At 42.2% G+C, this 23,131-nt stretch overlaps 1 protein-coding gene across 12 annotated transcripts in view; it reads left to right on the top strand.

Moving 5' to 3' along the window:
- DAB1 (DAB adaptor protein 1) overlaps positions 1 to 23,131 on the top strand; it is a 1,241,370-nt gene that overhangs the window by 1,183,335 nt on the left and 34,904 nt on the right. For 8 of the 12 annotated variants that reach the window (XM_017956575.3, XM_021923232.2, XM_021923245.2 and 5 more), the window contains 2 exons: positions 18,917 to 18,967; positions 19,057 to 19,104. The exons of the other annotated variants lie outside the window; for them this stretch is intronic. In XM_017956575.3, the coding sequence (XP_017812064.1) occupies positions 18,917 to 18,967; positions 19,057 to 19,104 (99 nt within the window). The remainder of the gene's footprint in view (positions 1 to 18,916; positions 18,968 to 19,056; positions 19,105 to 23,131) is intronic. 12 annotated transcript variants of the gene reach the window in all.

Raw genomic sequence — 23,131 nt, 5'->3', positions numbered from 1 at the left:
ACAAAAAATTAGCCGGGCGTGGTGGCAGGCGCCTGTAGTCCCAGCTATTTGGGAGGCTGAGGCAGGAGAATGGCATGAACCCAGGAGGCAGAGCTTGCAGTAAGCCGAGATCACGCCACTGCACTCCAGCCTAGGTGACAGAGCAAGACTCTGTCTCAAAAAAAAAAAAAAAAAAATCACATTCCTGAGTGGAGAGGAAGATGTCTGCTAAGTGTCCCATTACTGCATTCATTATTTAGTGCTTTTAGCACCCTTTTAGCCATTGAACATGATTCAGGTCCCACAGTGGGACTGCGAATAGAGCATTACATTCCCAGGGCCACTCAAGTGCCTATTTCAGACTCCAGCACACCCTATAACACTGAACTTGGTGGAACTTAACCTTCACAGACCTTCACAGACAACTGTTTCAATGACAGACCTTAACCTTAGTGCAACTTATGTCATTTTCACGTGAGAAATACCACTTTTCTTTTCCCCTCTCTTCATTCCCCCATGTAATATTCTTATGACTGAAAAAGATCTTTTATCCTTCACCTTGTAATTTTCCAGTTTCAAAGCCTTTTATATAGTTGTATGAGGCATAAAAGACTTTCTAATTATCAGTAATAACCAGTCAGTCAATTCTAGCAGAAATTTTTTTGACCTTCAAAAGACTTTCTTAGGCCGGGCATGGTGGCTCATGCCTATAATCCCAACACTTTGGGAGACCAAGGTGGGCGGATCACCTGAGGTCAGGAGGTCAAGACCAGCCTGGCCAACATGACGAAACCCTGTCTCTACAAAAATACAAAAATTAGCCGGGTGTGGTGGCACACTTCTGTAGTCCCAGCTACTCGGGAGTCTGAGGCAGGAGAATCACTTGAACCCAGGAGATGGAGGTTTCAGTGAGCTGAGATCATGCCACTGCACTCCAGCCTGGGCGATAGAGTGATTACTCACTGTTTCTAGAGTTTTTATAATGAGCACCTCATGAGGCCCAGCACTCCCCAGCTAGCTGTGAGCATCTCTCTCCTTTAGACTGAGTTCCAAGCGGACATGCCCATGTCTAAGTCATCCCTGAAACCTCCCTCTGTCTGGCACACTGCTTTCTTCATCCTGGATGTTGAAGAGATGTTTGGGAACCCCAGAGAACAAATCTAATGAAAGCCACTCACCTCTGACGCTTAGAAAGATTCTCATTCTGCCTCCCTGCATCCCATGCTGCAACCACCCTGTCCCCCAGCAATCAGTATTTGGTTGACTTTCCTTGCCTTAGATTTAATTCATTTTCCCTGCTGCACGTGTCGGAAGCTTCAGTCCATTAATGTGAAGAATTGCAAGAATTTTCTGGACAACTGTTCCCTACTCCCCCCGCCCACAACTCCCATCTTTTATGGCAAATAAATTTTCATTCACAATTGCGCAGTTGGTTTTTCCTTTAGTTTGAAATCTGGATCAAGATGTTGGATAATTGGATTAAATCTTGTCTGAACGTTTGTCAGTTTCACTTCCTCATTAAGCACCACATTGTAGAGAAATTATAATTATTGCAATGCAGTTAACATAGATGTCACACAAGAGGAGGTTGTACTGAAGTGAGGGAAGGGAATTTGAATCCATACATTCCCACGAATGAAATACAAGGTTGCCCCTTTTGATGTTTCTTAGATGAGCTTTCTTTTAGCCATACTTAACAAACATTGTCCTGAGATAGAATCCTGAATTTCTAGTCTTAGAGTTAATAGCAACATTAAAAAGAGGTTATTTGGTTTTGCCTCTCCTCCAATGCAAGAATCCCTCAAGAATATTTTTGATAGGTGTGAATGAACATTGCTGATTATTGGGCTTGAGCTCACATACCTACAATGACAGACCTTCATTACTTTTGTAACCCCAGAGCTCCAGTTGCTAGAAACCCTTATTTTATTTGCGTTCCCTTACAATTTCTATTTATTCATTTATTCCTCCATTGGGCAAACATTTACTAAAAACCTGTGCCCTACCAGACAGCATTCTCTTCACTAGGGATATAAAGATAGGCTGCTTAAGAGTTGTCATGGTCTCAAGAAGATAGACCTATAAAAATAATTGTGATTCATGTAATCAAGGGTGTGAGAGGCTGTGTACAAGATGCTATGAGAGCATAGTGTGGGAGCAGTAAACTTTGCCTGAAGGAGTTTAATGAGGTCTTCACGCAGGGTATACAGCTTGAATAGAATCTTAAAAGATGGTGGGAGTTTGTCTCTGGAGAAAGGGTGGAACAGTATTCAGGAAGAAGGAACTGAATGTTTAAAAGCTTGGAAATGTAGAAAAGCCTGTCATATTGCAGTGGCTGATGACTAAGTCTGAGGTGGCAGGACCACAGGATGCCTCCATGGGAGCAGGAGATGAGGATGCCGAGGGAAGCCCCCAGTGAGCACAGGGTCTGAAATGTGGTGCTGAGAAGCTGGGAGCTGTTAGGAAGTCACGGATGCTTTCAGGTGATAGAATGACAACATCAGTGTTGCATTTCTCAGTGTACCTCTGGTGGCCTGTGGCAGGTGGCTTGGCAGATGATACCATTAAGAAGCTAATGGAATTATCTAAGTGTATCCATTCAGAATAGTCAGAAAAACAGAGCCCATGCCAGGTAGTTTCATAGAGAGGATCTAATATGAGGAACTAGTTACAAAGGTGTTAGAAGAGTGGAAAAACCAAACAAAGGACAGCAGAGCAACCCAGATTAGTAATTATCAGTAGTGGCTACTATCCTTAGGGATAGAAGGATGGAGGAGACAGTATTAGCAGAGCCAATAGGCACTGGGACCAGAGAGGGAGTTGCCCAGTGGGGTCCCGGAGCACAGAGAGGGGCTGCCTGGCGGATGCTAAACCCATGCAGGAGACTCAGCCACTGCCACAGATACTGCCAGAGAGAGCTGGGAGAGAACTCACTGCTTCTGCCTTCTACCCACTATCCAAATTCCAACTACTGCCTCCTTGTTGACCAAATCAAAGTGGAAGTGTGTTGGCAAAGGAGCCCGGCAATGCAGTTTATGGCAATCAGTCCCCTGTGTTACAGCACAAACTAGAGGAAGGGCAAGAATGGTCTGAGGGCAAAGAGGTTAAGGGGAAGCATGTGAAGGCTGCTGTGGGTGCAGCCTAGGGGCAGGCATTGCAGGTGAAAGAGCGAGATGAGTTTGAGTGTATGACTGGGGTGAGACAAACACAGAGCCGGAGCTAGCTCTGAGGTGACATGCTTTGCAAGGTCAAGTAACCAGGAGACAGGGACCAAGCACCCTATCTCCTCCCTGTAGGCTCTGTCATTTACATGCATGGGGCTTTACGTGTCTAACTTCTAAGACTGTTTGTACATCAGCCTTTCCACCTGCTGTCTTCAGGTTCTAGCCAAAGACAGCATTACTCCCTTTCATCTTCCTTTCTGTTCTGAGTCCAGGACTCACATTTGGGTTGTCACATTATCACTCTGAATGATATCTGGCTCTTTTTCTTCCGACGTTGAAAAACTGAGCTGTCATTAATGGAGTCAAGCAGAGTTGTAAAAGACTCGCTGTTAAATCTGAAAGTTGTTTTCCGCAAATGCAAATCACGAAAGGGATAAGTGGTCACATATGCAGTTGCCTGCTGTCTTGTTTGCTCAGTTGTGTGTTTTAAAGAAAGCATGTCTGGATAACAGTGATCGCTCCATCTCTCTGCTACAGTGCAGTCCACTGGTCTCCTGGAAGAGTAGCCTTCGCACTTTTCCCAAAATTATTCAAATGAAACATGCCTGATATCCTGCTATATAAACAGATGAAAGAGGAGATATAGTTAAAGCTGACATAGAGCCTCAAAACCTGTTCACCTTGAAGCCCGCCCACCTACTAACTCCGAAAGATAGAAAGCTCTAGAAGGGAAGAGATCCAGAGAGGGTAGTATGAAAACCACTGTCCAGAAGAATCCACTCGTTATTACATGAGTAGGAGAAATGAAGAGGCCAGATGAGGACGCTTTCCAGGTTACTTCCCATCTAAGACTTCATTATTCTATAATTCATGAACACAGATTGGGAGCCCACTCTTTGGGAGGCTATAAAACTACAGAAAGAACATGAAATTTGAAGTTAGTTGGAGCCTATACTTCTCAGCTGTATGATTCTAGGCAAGTTGCTTTATCTTTTGGATTTTTAATGACCAGTTAACAAGATGGAAAGAGCTACTTCCCTGGGTTATTATGTGGATTAAATAAGAAGAGATGTAATTACTATAGTCTTTGATATAGAGTAGGGACTGGTTAATTGATAGGGAACAGGTATTACAGTTAGGAGTATGAGCTTTGCAGCCTGACTATTTGGGCTTGAAAGTTTTATTCCTTACTTACCAGCAGTGGGACCTTGGATGGGTTATTTAAACTTCTTTGTGCCTCAGTGTGTTCATCTGTAAAATGAGGATAATGACTGTGGTAACTACCTCATAGAGTTCTTTTAAGGATTGAGTAAAGTAATGCACATAAGATATTTATAACAGCACCTGGCGTATAGTAAGTGCTCAATCAATAAATGTCAGCCAGAGTTATTATTATGAACTGTTATGTAGACAAAGGGCTATACCAAGTGCTTTCAGAGATATAAGGATGAGCAAGACCTGCCCCAGCAACGAAAATGGTTTTAGTCTACTGGAGGAAGGAAGCCTGGTACATAGAGCATGGGGCTGGAGGGCCTGCAGTTCTCCATGCTCAAGCAATAGTTTCAACAAGATCAAGTGTAACTTGAGAGCCTGGGATGGGTCTGAACCTGCAGGGGCTGCACCATAGCTATGGGGCCATGTCTTAATCCACCTGGGCTGCCATAACAAAAAACCCCAGACCAGGTGGTTTAAACAACAGAAAATTATTTTCTCGAGTTATGGAGCCTGTGAAGTCCAAGATCAAGGTGCTAGCTGACTCCATTCCTGGTGAGAGCTCTCTCCTGGGGTTGTAGACCAACAGCTTCTCACTATGTCCTCATGTGGCCCTTCCTCAGAGTGTGGATCTGGTAGTGAGGGGGTGGGAACAGAGAGAAGAAGAGAGATCTCTTCCCGTTCTTATAAGGCCACTAATTGTATTATGAGGGTACCACCCTTTTAACCTAATCTAGCCCTAATTACCTCCTCAAGGGCCCATCTCCAAATACTATCACATTGGGGGTTAGGGCTTTAACATATGAATTTTGGGAGGGACCCAAACATCCAGTCCTTAACAGATGGGGATAACAAGAAATTGTAACTACCAAATATTGAGAACCTCACCAAGCAATGGACTGTGTTAGGCACTTAATATGCTATTTCGTTATTCTCCCCAACTATTGTTGGGATTAGGTCTCTTCTCTACCATAAAGGATATTGAAGATCAGAGAAGTTAAATAAGTTAGAACAGCTAGAAGAGGCATAACTAAGAATCTAATCCACCTCTCTCTGACCCTACAACCAGGTGACCTAGTTTATCACCCAAACTGGGGCACTCTTGAAAGTGAAAAAGGGTTTGCTATTAACAATTATGTCAGGACAATAGGCGTAAATATCAACTGTCTTAGGCAAACCAGAATTTAAGGTCATCCTACCCAAAGCTGGTGACTGCTCTTCTGGCTGGGTCAAACTGCCTCTGAGACCAGAACATGTGAGATTTCAAACAGAAGACAAGAAGCTTCTATCCTTCTTGTCCCTGAAACTCTTTGTCCATAATGCTACCTGTGCTGAAGCAACAATAGTACTCCCTCCAAGATGCAGGTTCCCTGATGCATGCTTGCTCCTTTGGTAGACATAAATAAGATTACTTGGAGATCTGTTACATGGTGAGAAAATGTGATTCAGGGGTATCTGTTAACTGCTGCTGCTGCTGTGAGTCTGTCATTATTCCTCTAATACAGATCATTAACATTCACGGAACCTTAACTACAGCATCTCTAACGAGCAGAGCTGTAATATACAGTTACCCCATAAATATCCATTGATGCTGGCACTCATTCTCTCTTGGTACAGTAATTCAGCTTTTCTGGATAAATCATCAGGTTGAGGTTCTTTCTTTCTCCTTAACTACCATTATTAGTGGACACAGAAGAATAACGAATAAATTCTAGTGTAAAAAAAAAGGAGCAAGAGCTAAATAAATGATCATGGGGAATAAGAAAATATATATTGGTGACAGTCACAACCCAAAGGATACCAAACTTGTTTTTGCAGTGACTTAGGAAGGAGGCGAGAAACTAACATTTGCTGAGCACTTACTAGGGGCCAGCAAGTATGCTTAGTGCTTGGCAAGCTGTATCTACTTCAGGGATTCCAAAGACTTCATTGCTTAACAATCATTTGTGACACTTTTAAAAACACAACTTCCTTAGCCCCAGTTCGATAGATCTGCTTTTGTAAGGCTTGCATCTATTTATATATAAAGGGAGAGTTACAAAGTTCCCCCAGCTGATTCAGATTCTCAACTAAATTTATCTAGTTTAACTAAGATGACAACTATTATTTATCCATTGTATGGATAAGAAGATTGAGGTTGAGATGCTAAGGAGAGGGAAATAGAGTCTAATTGTGAAGGATAAATCCCTTGCTTCTCTACTTATGCTGAAAGAAATGTCTCCTATTAAGGTGACATTCACTCTTACTTTTTACAACACTGTCTCTCTTCTCTACCTCCCATCTTCCTGCCTATCATAGAAGTTCCATCAGCATATCATTATGTTTCTCTCCATCAGGTTAGCAGTATTGCTGTCCTTATCTCTAGAATTATCCTTTTTTTCACCATTACATGCTGTCAGCCCAATACTCAGGGTTTCCCACCCCACTTTCTTTCTTTTTTTCTCTTTTATTTTTTTGAGATGGAGTCTCGCTCTGTCACCCAGGCTGGAATGCAGTGGTGCGATCTTGGCTCTCTGCAACCTCCACCTCCCAGGTTCAAGTGATTCTCCTTCCTCCGTCTCCCAAGTAGCTGGGATTACAGACATGTGCCACGATGCCCAGCTAATTTTCATGTTTTTAGTAGAGACAGAATTTCTCCATGTTGGCCAAGCTGGTCTCAAACTCCTGACCTCAAGTGATCTGCCTGCCTCGGCCTCCCAAAGTGCTGGGATTACAGGCATGAGCCACCACGCCTAGCCGCCACCCCACTTTCTTATATTTTAAAATTTTATAGCCTTGTCTCTTTGACAGTTTCTATGTTGCTGTTTCCACAGTTGCCTAGGGTGTTGTAGCCTCCTTCCTCCTGCCATTGTTATAGGGGTAGCCCTTATACTATGATCTGGCCATGGTCCGCCAAGAGAGGATTGGGTTGGACTGGAACAGAGCAAGCTCTTAAACTGCCCACCATGGCTGCCCTTTCCAGAACCCTAACCAGCCACCCTAGTCTTAAAATATAGGTCGTCTTACACCTTTTGTTCTCCTCACTATAACATAATGGTTATGGGCACATACTCCAAAGCTAACCCACTTTACGTGAAAATTCTAGTTCGGTCATTTACTAGCTGTATGACCCTGGGCAAGTTAATTAAACCTTCTGTGCCTTGGTTTCCTCCTCTTGGAAACAAGGCAAGTAACAGCACCTCACATTTGTTGCGATAATTAAATGAGTTAATATATGAATGCACATAGAATGGTGTCTGGTTCATACAGAAGAAGTTCCATCTAAGCATTAGCTATAATTACTATTGTCCATAGTGACCTCTGCCTGGCCAAGAAGAGAGGAGGTCTTAATATTACCATGTGACCCATTCCTTCCTCTTAAGTCCAGAGTGTACTTTTTTTGTCTTCTTTGTGGATTTGTCAAAACGAGAAATAATGATCCCAACCACCTGTGACCTGACTAAGGAGATATGGGCTACTTTTAATTAAAAAGATTTTTCATAGAACAGATATAGCAAACGTGTGGGTAAAGACAGTTTCTGCTTTTGGTATCTACGGTAAGATCTCCTTAACTATGCCTTCTTCGTTCCCTAGCTACAAGGCCCTCAGAGATAAGGTGTCCAGCACCAGAACAAGTAGGAAAAGAAGCCTGAGGCCAGAGCACAGATGTCAAACTGACAAACATAGAGTTCCCTTTTCCCTGTAGTATATGCATGAAGTGTCTTTTTTGTTATCATTTTATAGTTTCTTCTATACTGTAAGGTGCCTCCTAGAACCAGTCTCTGGTCACTTATGCATTGCTCTGTTCAAGCATTCATTCCTTCACCCATTTTTCAAATAAGGTCTAGTGTCCACTGTGTGTCAAGCACTGAGCTAGGCACAGGTACAAGTCAAACCAAGTCCCAACCCAGGTCACCTTCCACAGGGAAAGGCTGCCAACAGAAAAGGAAACAGACAAACAGAGTAGTGAGTGCTTGAAACAAAACCAAACAAGGCAATGAACAAGAGCTGGGGCTGCTCCTGCAGTAGGTACAGTCAGAGAAGGTCTCCCTGAGGTGACACCTGGCCCAAGTCTGAATTAGGAGAAAGAACCAACCAGATGAAGAGTGTGCCAGGAACAGAGAAAGGCAAGGGCAAAAGCCTTGAGGCAGGAATGAGCCAGTGACTCATCATGAAGGGAGAACATGGTAGGAAAGGGGGGAATGGTGGAGGTGAGTTCACGACAGGTGGCACCCCAAGTTTGGATGGTTTTGTAGGCAGTGGTGAGGAGGTTGGATTTTATTCCAAGTACAATAAAAGACCTCATCTGATTTTTTTTTTTTTTTTCTTGAGAAGGAGTCTTGCTCTGTCACCCAGGCTGGAGTGCAGTGGCGCAGTCTTGGCTCACTGCAACCTCTGTCTCCTGGGTTCAAGCAATTCTCCTGCCTCAGCCTCCCGAGAAGCTGGGACTACAGGCATGCACTGCCACACCCAGCTAATTTTTGTATTTTTAATAGAGGTGGGGTTTCACCATGTTGGCCAGGCTGGTCTCAAACTGCTGACCTCAGGTGATCCGCCTGCCTCAGCCTCCCAAAGTGCTAGGATTACAGACGTGAGCCACTGTGCCTGACCTCATCTGATGTTTTTTAAAGACCACTTTGACCGCTCTTTGGTAGATGAACTTCAGTGGACAAAAGTGGAAGCAGCACTCTTAGGCAAAAGAGAATGCCACAGAGAAGAGGGAGAGAGGCAGACAGCTTTGGGACATGTTCAGGGATAGAATCAGCATTTCTTCATGAAAGCTTATATGTCAAAGTGTGGGAGGGAGAGGAATCTAAAGTAACTTGTATGCTTGTGACTTAAGCATCTGGGTGTGAGTTGGTGGCCTTTACAGAAACTGGAAGACAAGGAAAGAACAGGTCTGGGGACATCAAAAGTTCTTTGGACATGTTAAGTTTGAGAGGCTGAAAATTATGGGATATAGTAACCCACCAATTGCTAAAATCCAAAAGGGTGCTGATCAGATATTGGCGAGACTTTCAGTAGCAAAGACTATCTCAGATTGCTGACACACTAGAACCACTGATGGGTCTCTCTGGGGAGGAGCTTGAAGGGTCAGTTGAAAATGCCATCCAGATATTAGTAGGGCTAGGAGGGCATCATATCCCTATTCTTATAACTTTTTATGGAACTTCTGCCTAGTATCTCTTTGAAGTTAGAAATGGAGTAATTTACCCTAATTGTAAAGCCCCATTTGGCCACATGGCAGGATAGATGGGACAGCTTTTTTCTGGAGTTCCTAATAACAAATGCCAAATCTCTGTGATTGCGTGTGTGTGTATGTGTGTGTGTGATCATGTGTATGTGTGCATGCATGCACATACATGCCGAGCATTTGAAAACACCATATGGAATACCATGCCCTCCATATAATAAGTCATGCTATCACTAAGTTTCTTTCTGTTCAGTTTTCTATTGTATTATATAAACAAGTTCATCCATTTATTCATTTTGTTTTTTAAAATGTATCAATTCAATATAATTTCCTTCTGTGTGTTGACCACTAGGCCATCTAGGTACTAGAAATTCAAAGATTAATAAGACAGTTTCCCATATGAGAAACTAGAGTCTCTACAAGGCCATAGGCTATAGTAGAAAAGAGGGAAGGTAATAGTCATTGTAACTGGACACGTGTGATGCCAAGGGTGGTTATCTAATCCATCCTGAGGGTCATGGAGGAAGGCTTTGAAGAGCTGACTAGAGCTAACATGTCCTCTAGGGATATGTTATAGTTTTCTTGATGAATAAAGATGGAAATCGTGACCAGACAGAGGTCTTGTGCCAAGGCCTGAGAAGGTAAAGAATATACCTAGAGATGTATTCAGAGGGCATGTGATACTAAGACACACACAAGCTATTTTCAAATTCTACAATCAATCAGAAATAGTTGAGGATAATACTCTTCCAGATATCCTCTGGGCTTCAAACCTTAAGGCTGCCTTCCAAGTCATCTAGTTTTGAATATTGCCTCATTTGATCCTCAGAGCTCTAGGAAGTAGCCATTTCCCTCACTAGTTTCCCTATGAACAAGCCAAGGTTTCCTTTGAGCCTGTTTCCTTGTTATAAAATGTGAGCCAGGTTTCTCTGCTCTGACTTATGATGGTCTCTTCTTAATCTATACAACTGTGAGAGGAACTGTGGTAGAGTGAAAAGGAACTAGACCAGGAGTTGGGAACTTGCTGTGTCATCCCAGATCTGCCACTATTATTACCATGTTTTTGAGAAAGTTGAAGGTGTCTGTTTCTTGATTTGAAATAAATACAGAGATGAGTTGGGTTAGAGATTTCTGTAGTCTCTTCTAATTTTATTCTGCAATTCTGAAATTTTTAAAACAGCTCAAAATCCCATCAAGTAGGTGCTACAAAATTATCATATTCCTAAAGGATACTTTATTGAATTGTTGACTTAATAGAGGATCCAAATAATCAGACACTATTGGAAGTCTTGCTATTTGTCAGGCACATGCTCAACTGTTACCTTATATCTTATCCTAGGTAATCGTCAACTCAGTCTTATGAGATGGATATTTCCCTAATGTTACAACAAAGAAAAATTCAAGGACAGTAATCGAGTCCAATTCCATTCACATAAAAACAGAATTCTTGCTTTGGCTATTCATATGGAGTTGGTTTCAGTCCCGGGAACAGCACAGCCACAGTGAACATGTACATGCTCTATAAAAATGCTCAGCCTGGTACCCTTGTTGTGGCACTTCTCACACTCTGAATTGAATTAGTATTCTCCAGTTTCACTAACTTTGCTGTTACAACTCAGAGAATGGACAGTATCTAAGTGCTCACAGGATAGGCATAGTGCCTGGTTCATAATGGGCATTCAGGAAATGTTTATTCCTTAATTAAATTAATGCCTTGATAATCAAATCCAAGAATGAAGAAGTGAATGAGGAAATGAATTCCTAAGTATGTAAAATCTGCATTCCTCTGGAGAAGAAAAGGAAAAACATTTTGCATGGAACGGCTGTCAGAGCAGCAGGCAAAGCCCTCCTGGCTATTTTTTCCTTTGCTGTGACATCTCTCCATTTGTGATTTCCTCTGATTTGCTCTGCATTCAGCCTGAGCCTCTACTACTCTTGCTTGATTTCAGCTCCCTCCAATATTTCTTGTTACCATTTGGATGCCATCTGGACCGCAGTGGTAACCCCTCCAAGAGAGGCACAGCAGCAAAGAAAGATGACTGACTCTGAGAAGTTCCCCTGCCCTCCTCCCCAAAAGTGTGTTGAATCCTGTCATCCTGCTGATGGGAGCCAATTTCACATTACTGTGATTCTAATTCACTCCCTTTTCAAAGTACTGAACCGGTGCCAAATCTTGTTAGGAGTTTTTGAAAAATCCTTGAGTTTTTGCTAATGTGGAACTAGAATAATAGGATTTTAAAAGAAAAAAGGAGATAGGACGAGACTATTAAAAACAAATAATTGCAAGCTTTTAGAAATGTTTCCCCTTTGGTTTCCGGTTTTCTGTGTATATTTATACCTGTTTGTTCTATCAAAACCATTAAAGTAGCAAAGCCATTTGCAGCCTGATCCTTCCCCTCACAAAAGAGCTAAGGCAAGGGAAGAGGGCATTGAATCCGAAAATCCTCCTTGTCAAATGTCAGATCTTTGAGATGAAGTCATGGATTAGAACCAGGAAGCTTCTACGAGTGTGTAAATTATACAGTCATTCCCAGTGTTTCTAGAGAGCTCTGTGGCTGTGATGGTGTTTTCAGTGTTTCTTCCTAATTTCCATCCCTGGCCCCATCTTGGCTGTCATGATGATGATACAGCACAGAGAACGCTATGTCATCATCTCTGTCTTTATGATGACTGCCCTCTATCCCATGGCAGCAGCGCTTCCACCATCAAATTCCCACTGCTGCTACTGCCACCAGCTCAAAATGTATGCTGACCCCAGCTTCCCCAACCCCACGATGTGGGGTTGGGTGCAATGTGTTTAATAATAAGGATGATAATACTAGTAACCACTAGCATGAATCTTGTCATTACTCTGAGCTGGGTCCTAACTACTAAAGGTTTTGTGTGAATTATCTCACTGATAACACCAACTGTATAATTTCTTGTTTTCTATCTCCTTCATGTGGTAGAAGACTTTGTTTACAGATGCTTAGTAAATCATATCTGTTTAATAAATAGAAGTAAGTGAATGGATGACCAATGATCACAGCCTTATGACAGTCATCTCTGGAACTACCACCATTTCTCCTTAACACTAGTATTATCATTTGTCAGGCATCACAATTGATATCTCCTTTCCTTTATCACTGTTACTGAGGTCAGACTTAATTTAGCTGTTAGTAGCTTATTGCATAATCATCTTCTGCCTGCAGATCGTGCCACCAACCCCAACCTCATGTATATTTTCAGGAAAATATTGAATGGCTTTTACAAAATCTGAGTATCAAAACATGGAGTTACTATCTGAGTTCTAAAATAGGTATAAGGGATGGATAGGAAAAAGAGTGGGAAGGAGAAAGGGGAGGGGGGTGGAATGATGAGGCAGACTCCTAGAACAGTCCAGCCGTGCTGGTTTAAAAACTGGGGGAAGGTCCAAGAGCAGGAGCTGCTTTGACTGAGCATCTGCTCTGTGAAGACCACAGTGCATCTTCAGCCTCTTCTCCAGGTGACTTCATCCCTTCCCTAGACCAATATTGCCCAAATTTTTGCCATGACCTGGCACCTGCCTACCCTCACCAACCAAGCAAATAATTCCATGACTGTTCTTCCTCCTGCCCTCCCTTCCTTCCCTTTCTGTAATTTTCAAAAGGGAAATGACACCTGTTGAGGTTTTACTCTGCCAGTTGCTGTGCTATTTTCATATACATCAGTCTTCTCACTGCTTCCTCTCTGCAAGCCCACATTGTAAGCATTATTATCCTCGTTTTTTGCAGAGGGGGAAACTGAGGCTCAAATGATAAACTTTATTCAAGCAAATGCAAGTGATGGAGCAGCAGTTTGAACTGAAAACTACTGTTGCCCACATCTCTCTTTTCATTCCCACACTTTGCCTCTCCTGAAACCATCACATTTCTCACTTTAAAAGTACTCAGTGTTTTCACTTGCAAGCAAATTAGTTTTCTTGACATTAGATGAAAGTTGAGAAGGCCAGGAATCCAGAGGCAGAGGCTTTAGCCACAGCTACGCCCTGTCATTTGCATTAGCCCATTCAGGTCAGCTTAGCATCCTGAACTTTGTCCACTGGGTTCTGCCTTTCTTGCAATGTCTCAATAAGGTGCCAGCAAAATCCTTGCACCAACATTCCCCATGCTGACCTTCCCCTTGCATATTAAGAAAGAACATTTCAAGAACTAGCTTAATTTTTAAGAAGCTGGATGTAAATATTTTGTTGTTCAAGGATTTGAGGATATATTACACGTGTGAGCACTTCAAGGGAAGATGTAACTTTTATTCTAAGATTGAAGCACTTCCCTTTATCCTCCAACCTTCTGGACAACCTTTGGGATCCTCTCCTGAATTGGAAGCTGAAGAAGGAGAACTATTAGCTGCTAAAGTGAGGCCCAAATTGGAGTAATTAGAGGCAAGTTCTCAATCATTATAAAGACAAAACCTCAAAGCAGCACCAATTTCTCTATTAGATCAAGGCATTGAGTCCAGCAAGACCACCGATCCCCAAAATCTCAGTAGGCCTGGCACATTTAGGCATTAAATGGGATTCCATTTTGTTTCTGTTCTAATGAAACTTCATGGATTTCCCTTTGAAACATGAATCTTCACTTTCTTCTGAAAAACCTCACAAATATCTGGCTTTCACTTAGCGCCAGCAATGAAAGAAAAAAAAAACCTCTTATAGCTAGAAGAAGTCTGCTGTTTTTGCAAACTGAATTTGATTTCATGGTACTGTCTAGACACAGCAAAGAAATCAATTCTCCCATAGAAATCTTCCAGTCAATGCAAATATAGGATATTCTTTAAAAGAATAGAAAATATATAAGCAAGGACTATGTCTAGTATTTGGGAAGCACCCAGTTAACTGGAAGTTTATTTTTTAATATATTTTATCTAGAGTCATGCTGTCCAATACTATAGCCACTAGCCACATGAGGCTATTAAATCAAAAATAATTAAAATGTAATAAAATTTAAAATTTAGTTCATCAGGCATGCTAGCCATATTTGAAGTGCGCATGTATCCACTGACTGCTGTATTGGACAACACAGATAGAGAACTTTCCATCATCCCAAAAAGTTCTACTGGACAGCGCTGGTCTAGAGATCATTTATTAACATTAGAGTTTCTATTCCCCATCTCAAGCCACTTGCCCTTGTTCTTCAATTGCCAAACAGAGCTTTCCCATCTCTCTCTGCCAGGAAATGGGAAAGTGGCTGTTTACTCTTGGGTAAAGGTGATAAAGAGCATAAACTCTTAGATACCCCAGAAGGAATTAGTCTTCATTAGCATGTGTCTTCCTTGTTAAATCATTCATTAGGGAAAGGTAACATGCATTCGGATGCCTGGAATCAGTAGTTGTCCTTAATAGTACCCACCTTAGTGCAGTTACAAATCATTTAAGTTAATCCATTTCTCTTGAGCCTTCTAAATGGAAAATTGATTTTTTTTTTTTCAGTCTTGGTCTGAGCTCTGAGTTTAGATCTAGAAGCCTTGTGTGGTCCTTGTCCCACAACTGTCCACCCCAAGCTACAAAGATGATACAGCATAGCTCTGCTCTGACCTATGAAAACAAGGACCATGTGTTATTCATCCAGGTATCGCCAGTGCCCAGCCAGGACATGGCATGTGGAAAGCACTCAGTGAATGTTCATTGAAGAAATTAATTAATCAATTGCATAATCAATCAAGGCGGCTTCAGTTTTCCTAGGAACCTGCTAATTATTCGTACTGAGAGTGTATTCCCCAGCGTAGTGATTTGCAAATCCGGCTGCACATTAGCATCACCTGGGGAGCTTTTAAAACCCGCCGATGCCAGGGCCCCACCCTAGACCAGTACAATCCAAATCTCTGATGATGTGGCTCTGGCATCAGTAGCTCTGGCATCAGCAGCTGCCCCAAAGGATTACATTGTGCAGACAGGAGTGAGAAGTTTCTGATTTGGAAGCCATAAAAAAGATTTTCTTCCTTTGTGAGATTTTTTTTATCCCAAGTCCCTTATTCACTGTCATTTTTCCTGTAAGAGTAACATGAATCTGGTCTTCCTCGTTGCCTTACTCAGTAATGGAATCATAGTGTCCCCACTGTTTCAAAAAGAGATTATAGGAAGATAACTCCCTGTGGGAACTTTATTTCAATGTTTTAATGAAGATTCGAGCCCGAATCATATTGAAACAACATGAGAAAATGCCTTCTTTTATATTTCCTCACTGGAAGCTTAAGTTGCAAGTAAATTTGATGTCACGTTGAGTTTTTAAAAGAATACAAAACTGTGTACATGCTACGATAGTATGAAAGAAAAATCTGTAAGAAACAAAACAAAAAAGACTTTAATATACATGAATTAAAACTCAAGTGGTAATTGTGGGTAAAACAAGATTTAGCAATTTGGAGAGACTAGGGAGTAGATTAGTTTCTGTCCATAAGAATCACCTGGGAAAAACTGTATTTATTAGCTGGAAGGATCTCCCCACTGGCTGGAGAAGTGCACTGGGTGTCTCCAAAGGTTACCCCAAATAGGTAACTGTAAGAAAGCAGCTCTGAGAAATGACTGAGCCAGAGTTAGAACAGTAAGGTAGCCACAAGGTAAAAAAAGATATGGATGGGATGAAGATGATCAGGCAAGACTGTAGCCAAGAGCAGGGCAAAAGAGAGAAGATGGAGTCAAGAATGGATTGAAGGGTTCAGGAGTAAGGACGGGAGGTCTAGGAAGTGCTGGGCTCTTGGTTGGAGGTGGTTTCTAAAGAGAGGCCATCGGAAAGATTTTCTTCGTTTCTTTTCCCTCTATTTCCAAATATTATATAATAATAGTCTCCTAACATTAAACAATATGTGCTTTGGGGCCAGGCTTGGTGGCTGAGGAAGGCTGAGGTCAGGAGTTCGAGACCAGCCTGGCCAAACTGGCAAAACCTCATCTCTACTAAAAATGCAAAAATCAGCCAGGCGTGGTGGTACCTGCACCTATAATTCCAGCTACTCGGGAGGCCGAGGCAGGAGAATCACTTAAGCCTGGGAGGCAAAGGTTGCAGTGAGCCAATATTGCACCACTGTACTCCAGCCTGCGACAGAGTAAGACCCTGTCTAAAAAAATAATAAAAATAAAAATAAATAAATTGTTCATGTGCATTACTGAAATGAGCCAATAATAGGAGAAGATAATAATAGCTACTAGTCCTTGGGCATCTACTGTGTGCTAAACACCAAACAAGACTTTGCACACATATCTCAATTAAACTGCTCAATAAACTTGCCATGATGTTGTCATTACCCACTCCACTTTAAAGATGAGAAAACTGAGGCTAATCAACTTGTCAAGGGTTACATGGCCAGCGCATCCATGGCCTGACGTGGCCAGGACCCAGTACATATCTGTGTGATTCCAAAAAATGCATTTGTTCATCAGCTCAGACCAAGCTTCAACTGAATTCAAAGAAATCGCCTCATCACACCTCAGCTCCACACCTCACCAAAGGCTACCTCTCCTTTCCCAGGAAGGTGACAACATGCTCATGCTGACACTGGTTATCCTCCCACATTTTCATTATATGGGACATGGTGGGGGTTTTTATGAGCCTCTACCACAGGCTGTTTTTCAAATTTATTTAATTCATCCATCATGCTCTGAAGCCATTTGCTTTTTTATATTGGACAGATGTAATGAGATTTTGGACACTAAAAAATGTTTTTATTAAAAGTTATGACCCAGAGCTAGTTGGTAGGGGCTCTGCCATAAATTGCTAGGAGTGTGTGCATTTATAAAGGATGTAGCGACATAACCTTAACCTTTTAGGCCACACGATAGATTACAGGATCACTTAGACTAATATTGTCTCACCACCTCTCCCCACCTGTGGCCTAATAATAATAATAATAATAATAATAATAATGTCTGTGGTTATTTGATGTGGTGGCTTTTCCTCTCATTGTAGCCATAGTTAAGTCATGTTGAACCATGGGCTGGTGGAAACAGGTGGTTGGTGGTTGACCTGAAGGCCCTGCCTTAGTGGGCCCGGGCACGTTGATTCTTCCACTCTGCTGTGCTCTGCAGACTGTAACTGGGGCTGAAGGAAGCAACAGTCACATGTCCTATAGACAGGGTGAAAGCAAATTCTGACAAAGCACAGTATTATGAGGCTATGGGTGATAGTTTTCTCACTCTTCCATTGCCAAAAGCTCTCCTCAAAACTATTCATGTGTAATAACTCCATTTTAATGTCCATATTAGCAGATTTATATTAATGTTTTACTATTTGGAAATCATCCAAAGAATAATTAACTTATTCGTATAGACCAGAATATGGCCATTAAGATATACATGTATATGATATATTATACATACCTATAATGTGTAATATAAACAATATAATACAAAGTTAACAAAGCAATTAAATGTTGCTCACTGCCAGCTACTTCTAGAACATGCATTCATTTCTGTATTTTTGAGGACTGCTATGTGCCAGACCCTCTACCAGCTGCAGGGGGAGACCCTCTACCAGCTGCTTGAGGAAGCTTACAGTATGATAGGCACAGATAATGTACTGAGGACACTCAGGAGGATTTCAATTCAAAGGATAGAGAAACTCTTCATGGAGGAGGTGGCTTTTGAGCTGGTTTTGGAGAATTTGGGGAGCACTGAGTTTTCAGAGATGAGAGCATTTCTTTTTTTTTTTTTTGAGACGGAGTCCGCTCTGTCTCCCAGGCTGGAGTGCAGTGGCACGATCTTGGCTTACTGCAGTCTCCACCTCCTGGATTCAAGTGATTCTCCTGCCTCATCTTCCCAAGTAGCTGGGATTACAGGCACCCGCCACCACACCCAGCTAATTTTTTGTAGTTTTAGTAGAGACGGGGTTTCACTATGCTGGCCAGGCTGGTCTCGATCTCCTGCCCTCATGATCCACCTGCCTTGGCCTCCCAAAGTGCTGGGATTATAGGCATGAGCCACCGCGCCCGGCCGAAGGGAAGTGCATTTCATGCAGAGAAGACAACATGTATAAAAACACATGAAAACCAGCTGTTCACAGACTGCTCCAAAGAGTAAAGTTTGTCTAAAGCACAAGGTGACATTTTGTTCTTTTAAAAGAAAAATCTCGAATGTAAACAGCATGCTGTTATCCATAGCCACTGCTGATGTCTGTAACTGCAGGGCAATGTCTGTAATTGCAGGAAGATGGAATTTAAGCTTACAAATTTGCCATTGCTGTGTTTCCTAATCAGACCCATGTTTTATCATCTGCTTATGCTAGAAACATATTCCAGGATTTTCACAGACATTGGAAACAGCTCCCCACCTGCTGAGACCATGGAAGTGTGAATCATAGATACTGTCATCATTAAACTCATAAATCCATGTCATTTGTGTGTCATTCACTTCATCCTCATTCATCATCCCTTCCACTTTCAGAACGGCTATTCGTTTGAGGATTTTGAAGAACGGTTTGCTGCAGCCACCCCGGTAAGAATTAGAGCCCTCTCAAATTAACTGTTTCATGTCATGATCTCCACATTCATTTCATGCTCATCAGTCGTGCCTTGTGGTTACAGAACAGAAACCTGCCCACGGACTTTGATGAGATTTTTGAGGCAACAAAGGTAAGGCCTTGAGGTTTTTGTTAAATGAGGTTGTTCTGCTCATACTCATGCATTCCATATTCTCTTCATCCAGCTGGCATGAATGGCAGACTTGCTGCCTTGCTCTGCTCTAGTAGGTACCTATTCAAATGTCCCCAGGATGACTATTGGTGGGCCCTGCCATGAGGTCAAATAGTGAGAGTGTATGTACAGGTGTGTGTGTGTATGTGTGTAAACTAGAGTGTGTGTTGGAGAGGAGATAGCACCCCTTCTTTTCATCCAGCAATACTTTTCAAACCTCTAACATGTCCCAGGCATCCTAATAGATGCTAGAGATGCAGAAAAGTGGCTTTCCTAAAGAAGCTCACAGTGTAACATAGTGCAACATTTCATGGGATAAGCTATGACAGTAGAGCCTCGCCTAGCGTAGTGTAGTATATGTAGTATAACATAATATAGTAGGAATTCAGATACATAAACAGGATGTGCCAAGTACACCACTGGTACTAAAAAACAGGTGAGGTTGCTATTTAGTCAGTATAACCTGGTATAAATATATTGGTTGTAGTCAACATCTGTTCAAATTGATTGATACACAGGCCAATGAATATTGCCACTCCTGAATACAGTATTGGGAAACCTCCAGGACAAAAATCTTCAACCTTGGCAGCACATTAGAATCATTAGGAGAGCTTTCCAAGCTCCAGTGACTAGGTTTTACCTCAAACCAATTCTGAATCTTTTGGTGTGGGAACCAGGCATCAGTAATTTTTCCCCAGGTGATCTTAGTGTGCATCCAAGGTTGAGAACCACTGATCTGGGAGTATCATGGGCAATGGGATAGGGTAGAAATTGAGTTAGGACACCACTTCATAGGAAACAAAACAGGAAGCCTTCTAATTCACGTCCTGAAGAATGTGTGGGAGAAGGAATGAGTGTTCTAGGTAGGAGGAAGAGCACATGTAAGACCCTAAGATGGCCTCTTCTTTCATAACTCTCTGTGCTTCTCTCCTCCTTGATTGTGTCTCTGGGTCTGTCTTTCCATAATACAGCCAGCTTATGACAATAGGAACAGGAATGTGCCTTACCTATCTCTGTAGCCCTTGCTCTTGGTAGCTGATGCATGGTAGGAACTCCCATGTCTGCCCACTGAAGGGTCACAGAACTCCTGATGCCAAAACACAGGGAATGGGTCTGTGAGAAGGTGTTTTCGGGGTCAGCCATAACATCTCAGCCTCCATCAATTGTGCCTTTAGGATTTCTCTCTCGGAAAGGCCTAGGGATCTTGTTGCAGTGATCTAGTTGGAAGGAGCAGCGTACTAATCTTAAACTAGATATTACTGAAAAACCATCACTTGTTCATATCAAAGAATGACTGGGGAGAGAACAGGCCTGATGGAGATACTGGGGAACTACCTCCCCAAACATCGAAGCTACTTTTCCTTCACTGTCCTGTACACCTTACAATATCACTCTTCTTACCCCTGGAAAATGCCCAGGGGCCTAAAAAAGGGGAAAAACTGCCATCTCCAGCTACATCTCTCTTTACCAGGAGACATTTGAAATGCTAGTAATGGAAGGGCCTTACTCTCTGGCGAGTAGACATCTCAAGCTGACATTCCAAATGACCTCAAATGGATGTGCATCCTGGCAGACCTTATAGCAACCCAGATTTCTGGTTAGAGAATGTTGTAGAGCTGGACTTCCACTATTTAGCAAGGCTAACTAAGGTTTGGTAAAGTGATGGATCAATGAACAAGATGCTGGTGGGTGTGTGGGTCAAGTCCATCCCAGCTGCTTTTAGCTGACTGATCAGAGATGAGTCACTTAACCTCAGCCTCAGCTAGCTCATCTGTGAAACATAGTGACAATGGCACCTATGCTGGTGACTTTTCGGGGCTCAGTGAGTGTCAAACATGATGATAATGTATTTGAAAGCATATTGCAAACTATAAAATGTTTTATAAATGTGAATTGTTAGTTTTATTCTCTTGAGGCTTTTAAAATGATTCATTAGAGCAGTATTATCAGATGGAACATGGTTTATTAGCTTACAAATAAAAGGACTGGGGTTAACATGGGGAGGAGGCCTGTGAAAATAGATACTATTTCAGATTCTCGATCACATATGGTTATTAGGATTATTTTTAATTTTATGGCCCAAGAATCCCCTTTTTCTATAAAATTTAATTAACTCAAGGTTCTATTTAAACAGCAAACCAATGGAATGAAATAACAATCTATGTTTTATGCCTCTGCATGTTTTTCTCGTTTAATCCTTGAGTGAAAATCATCTGGCAAAAGGAAAGTCTATATCTCAAGAATGAAGGTTATTTTAAAAGTTGTGCTTAAGGAGAAAATTAGCCAATAAATTCTATTTATGATTTTAGTAAAAGTATGCCGTGAGTTCAACACATTTGAAATGTAAATTGTGTGACTTAATTAATAACTTCATTTAAATATTTTCCGAACACTGAAAATAGTTGTGGGCCATTTTAAAAGCATAGAATTGCAGTCTCAAAGAAGCCCAGAAGCTTCATTTGAATTGATTAAATAAAGTTATTCCTTTTATGAAATCGGAAGAGGGTCTAAAAGACTAGCAGAGTTTAACCAAATAATATAAAATATTGCTAACATGCTAGAGAAGGATTACCAAAGAAGAGCATTTCAAGTCCAGCAAGATTTGAGAAAGGACCTGTGTGCTGTCCACCTCATTCCCCTCTGCTGCTGGGCTGTTACTGTATGAAAGAGAAACAAGATAAGCAAGAATTGATGGAAAAGGCTGTGAAATGTATGAAATTCCCACCACAACCTTGCCCCTGACCACCACACTGGCCTCCTGTCTCCCACTTTCATGTTGGTAACACTGAACTGCTTCCATTACCACCTACGTACTCTGTTCCTGGCCTCTGGCCATTTTTAAGCAGTTTCCTCTGTCTGGATGGTCTCCTCTTTTTGGTCACATGGCTCCTCTCCTTCAGGATTCAGATCCAGGCTATTTCCTTTAGAAAACCGTCTCAAACTTTGCCAAAAGCTGGTTGGGTCTCTATATTATTCTGTTTCCATGCTGCTGATAAAGGCATGCCCAAGACCGGGAAGAAAAAGAGGTTTAATTGGACTCCCAGTTCCACATGTCTGGGGAGAGGCGGAAGGCAAAGGGCACTTCTTACATGGTGGCAGCAAGAGAAAATGAGGAAGATGCAAAACAGAAACCACTGATAAACCTATCAGATCTTATGAGACTTATTCACTATCATAAGAATAGCATGGGAAAGACCAGCCCCCATGATTCAATTAACTCCCCCGGGTCCCTCCCACAGCATGTGGGAATTCTGGAAGATACAATTCAAGTTGAGATTTGGGTAAGGACACAGTCAAACCATACCATTCCACCCCTGGCCCCTCCAAATCTCATGTCCTCACATTTCAAAACCAATCATGCCTTCCCAACAGTCCCCCAAAGTCTTAACTCATTTCAGCATTAACCCAAAAGTCCACAGTCCAAAGTCTCATCTGAGACAAGACAAGTCCCTTCTGCCTATGAACCTGTAAAATCAAAAGCAAGCTAGTTACTTCCTAGATACAATGGTACAGGTATTGAGTAATTACAGCCATTCCAAATGGGAGAAATTGGTCAAAACAAAGGGTTTACAGGGCCCATGCAAGTCTGAAATCCAGCAAGGCAGTCAAATTTTAAAGCTCCAAAATGATCTTGTTTGACTCCAGGCCTCACATCCAGGTCACACTGATGCAAGAGGTGGGTTCCTATGGTCTTCAGCAGCCCCGCCCCTGTGGCTTTGCAAGGTACAGCCTCCCTCCCAGCTGCTTTTTCATGGGCAGGTGTTGAGTGTCTGAGGCTTTTCTGGGCTCATGGTATAAGCTATCAGTGGATTTACCATTCTTGGGTCTGGAGGACAGTGGCCCTCTTCTCACAGCTCCACTAAGCAGAGTCCCAGTAGGACTCCGTATGGAGGCTCTGACGGCACATTTCCCTGCCACACTGCCCTAGCAGGGGTTTTCCTGAGGGCCCTGCCCTTGCAGCAATCTT

This window comes from Papio anubis, chromosome 1 (genome assembly GCF_008728515.1).
Source record: "Papio anubis isolate 15944 chromosome 1, Panubis1.0, whole genome shotgun sequence".
NCBI classification, from domain to species: domain Eukaryota; kingdom Metazoa; phylum Chordata; class Mammalia; order Primates; family Cercopithecidae; genus Papio; species Papio anubis.
This window is presented reverse-complemented; position numbering and strand designations above follow the sequence as displayed.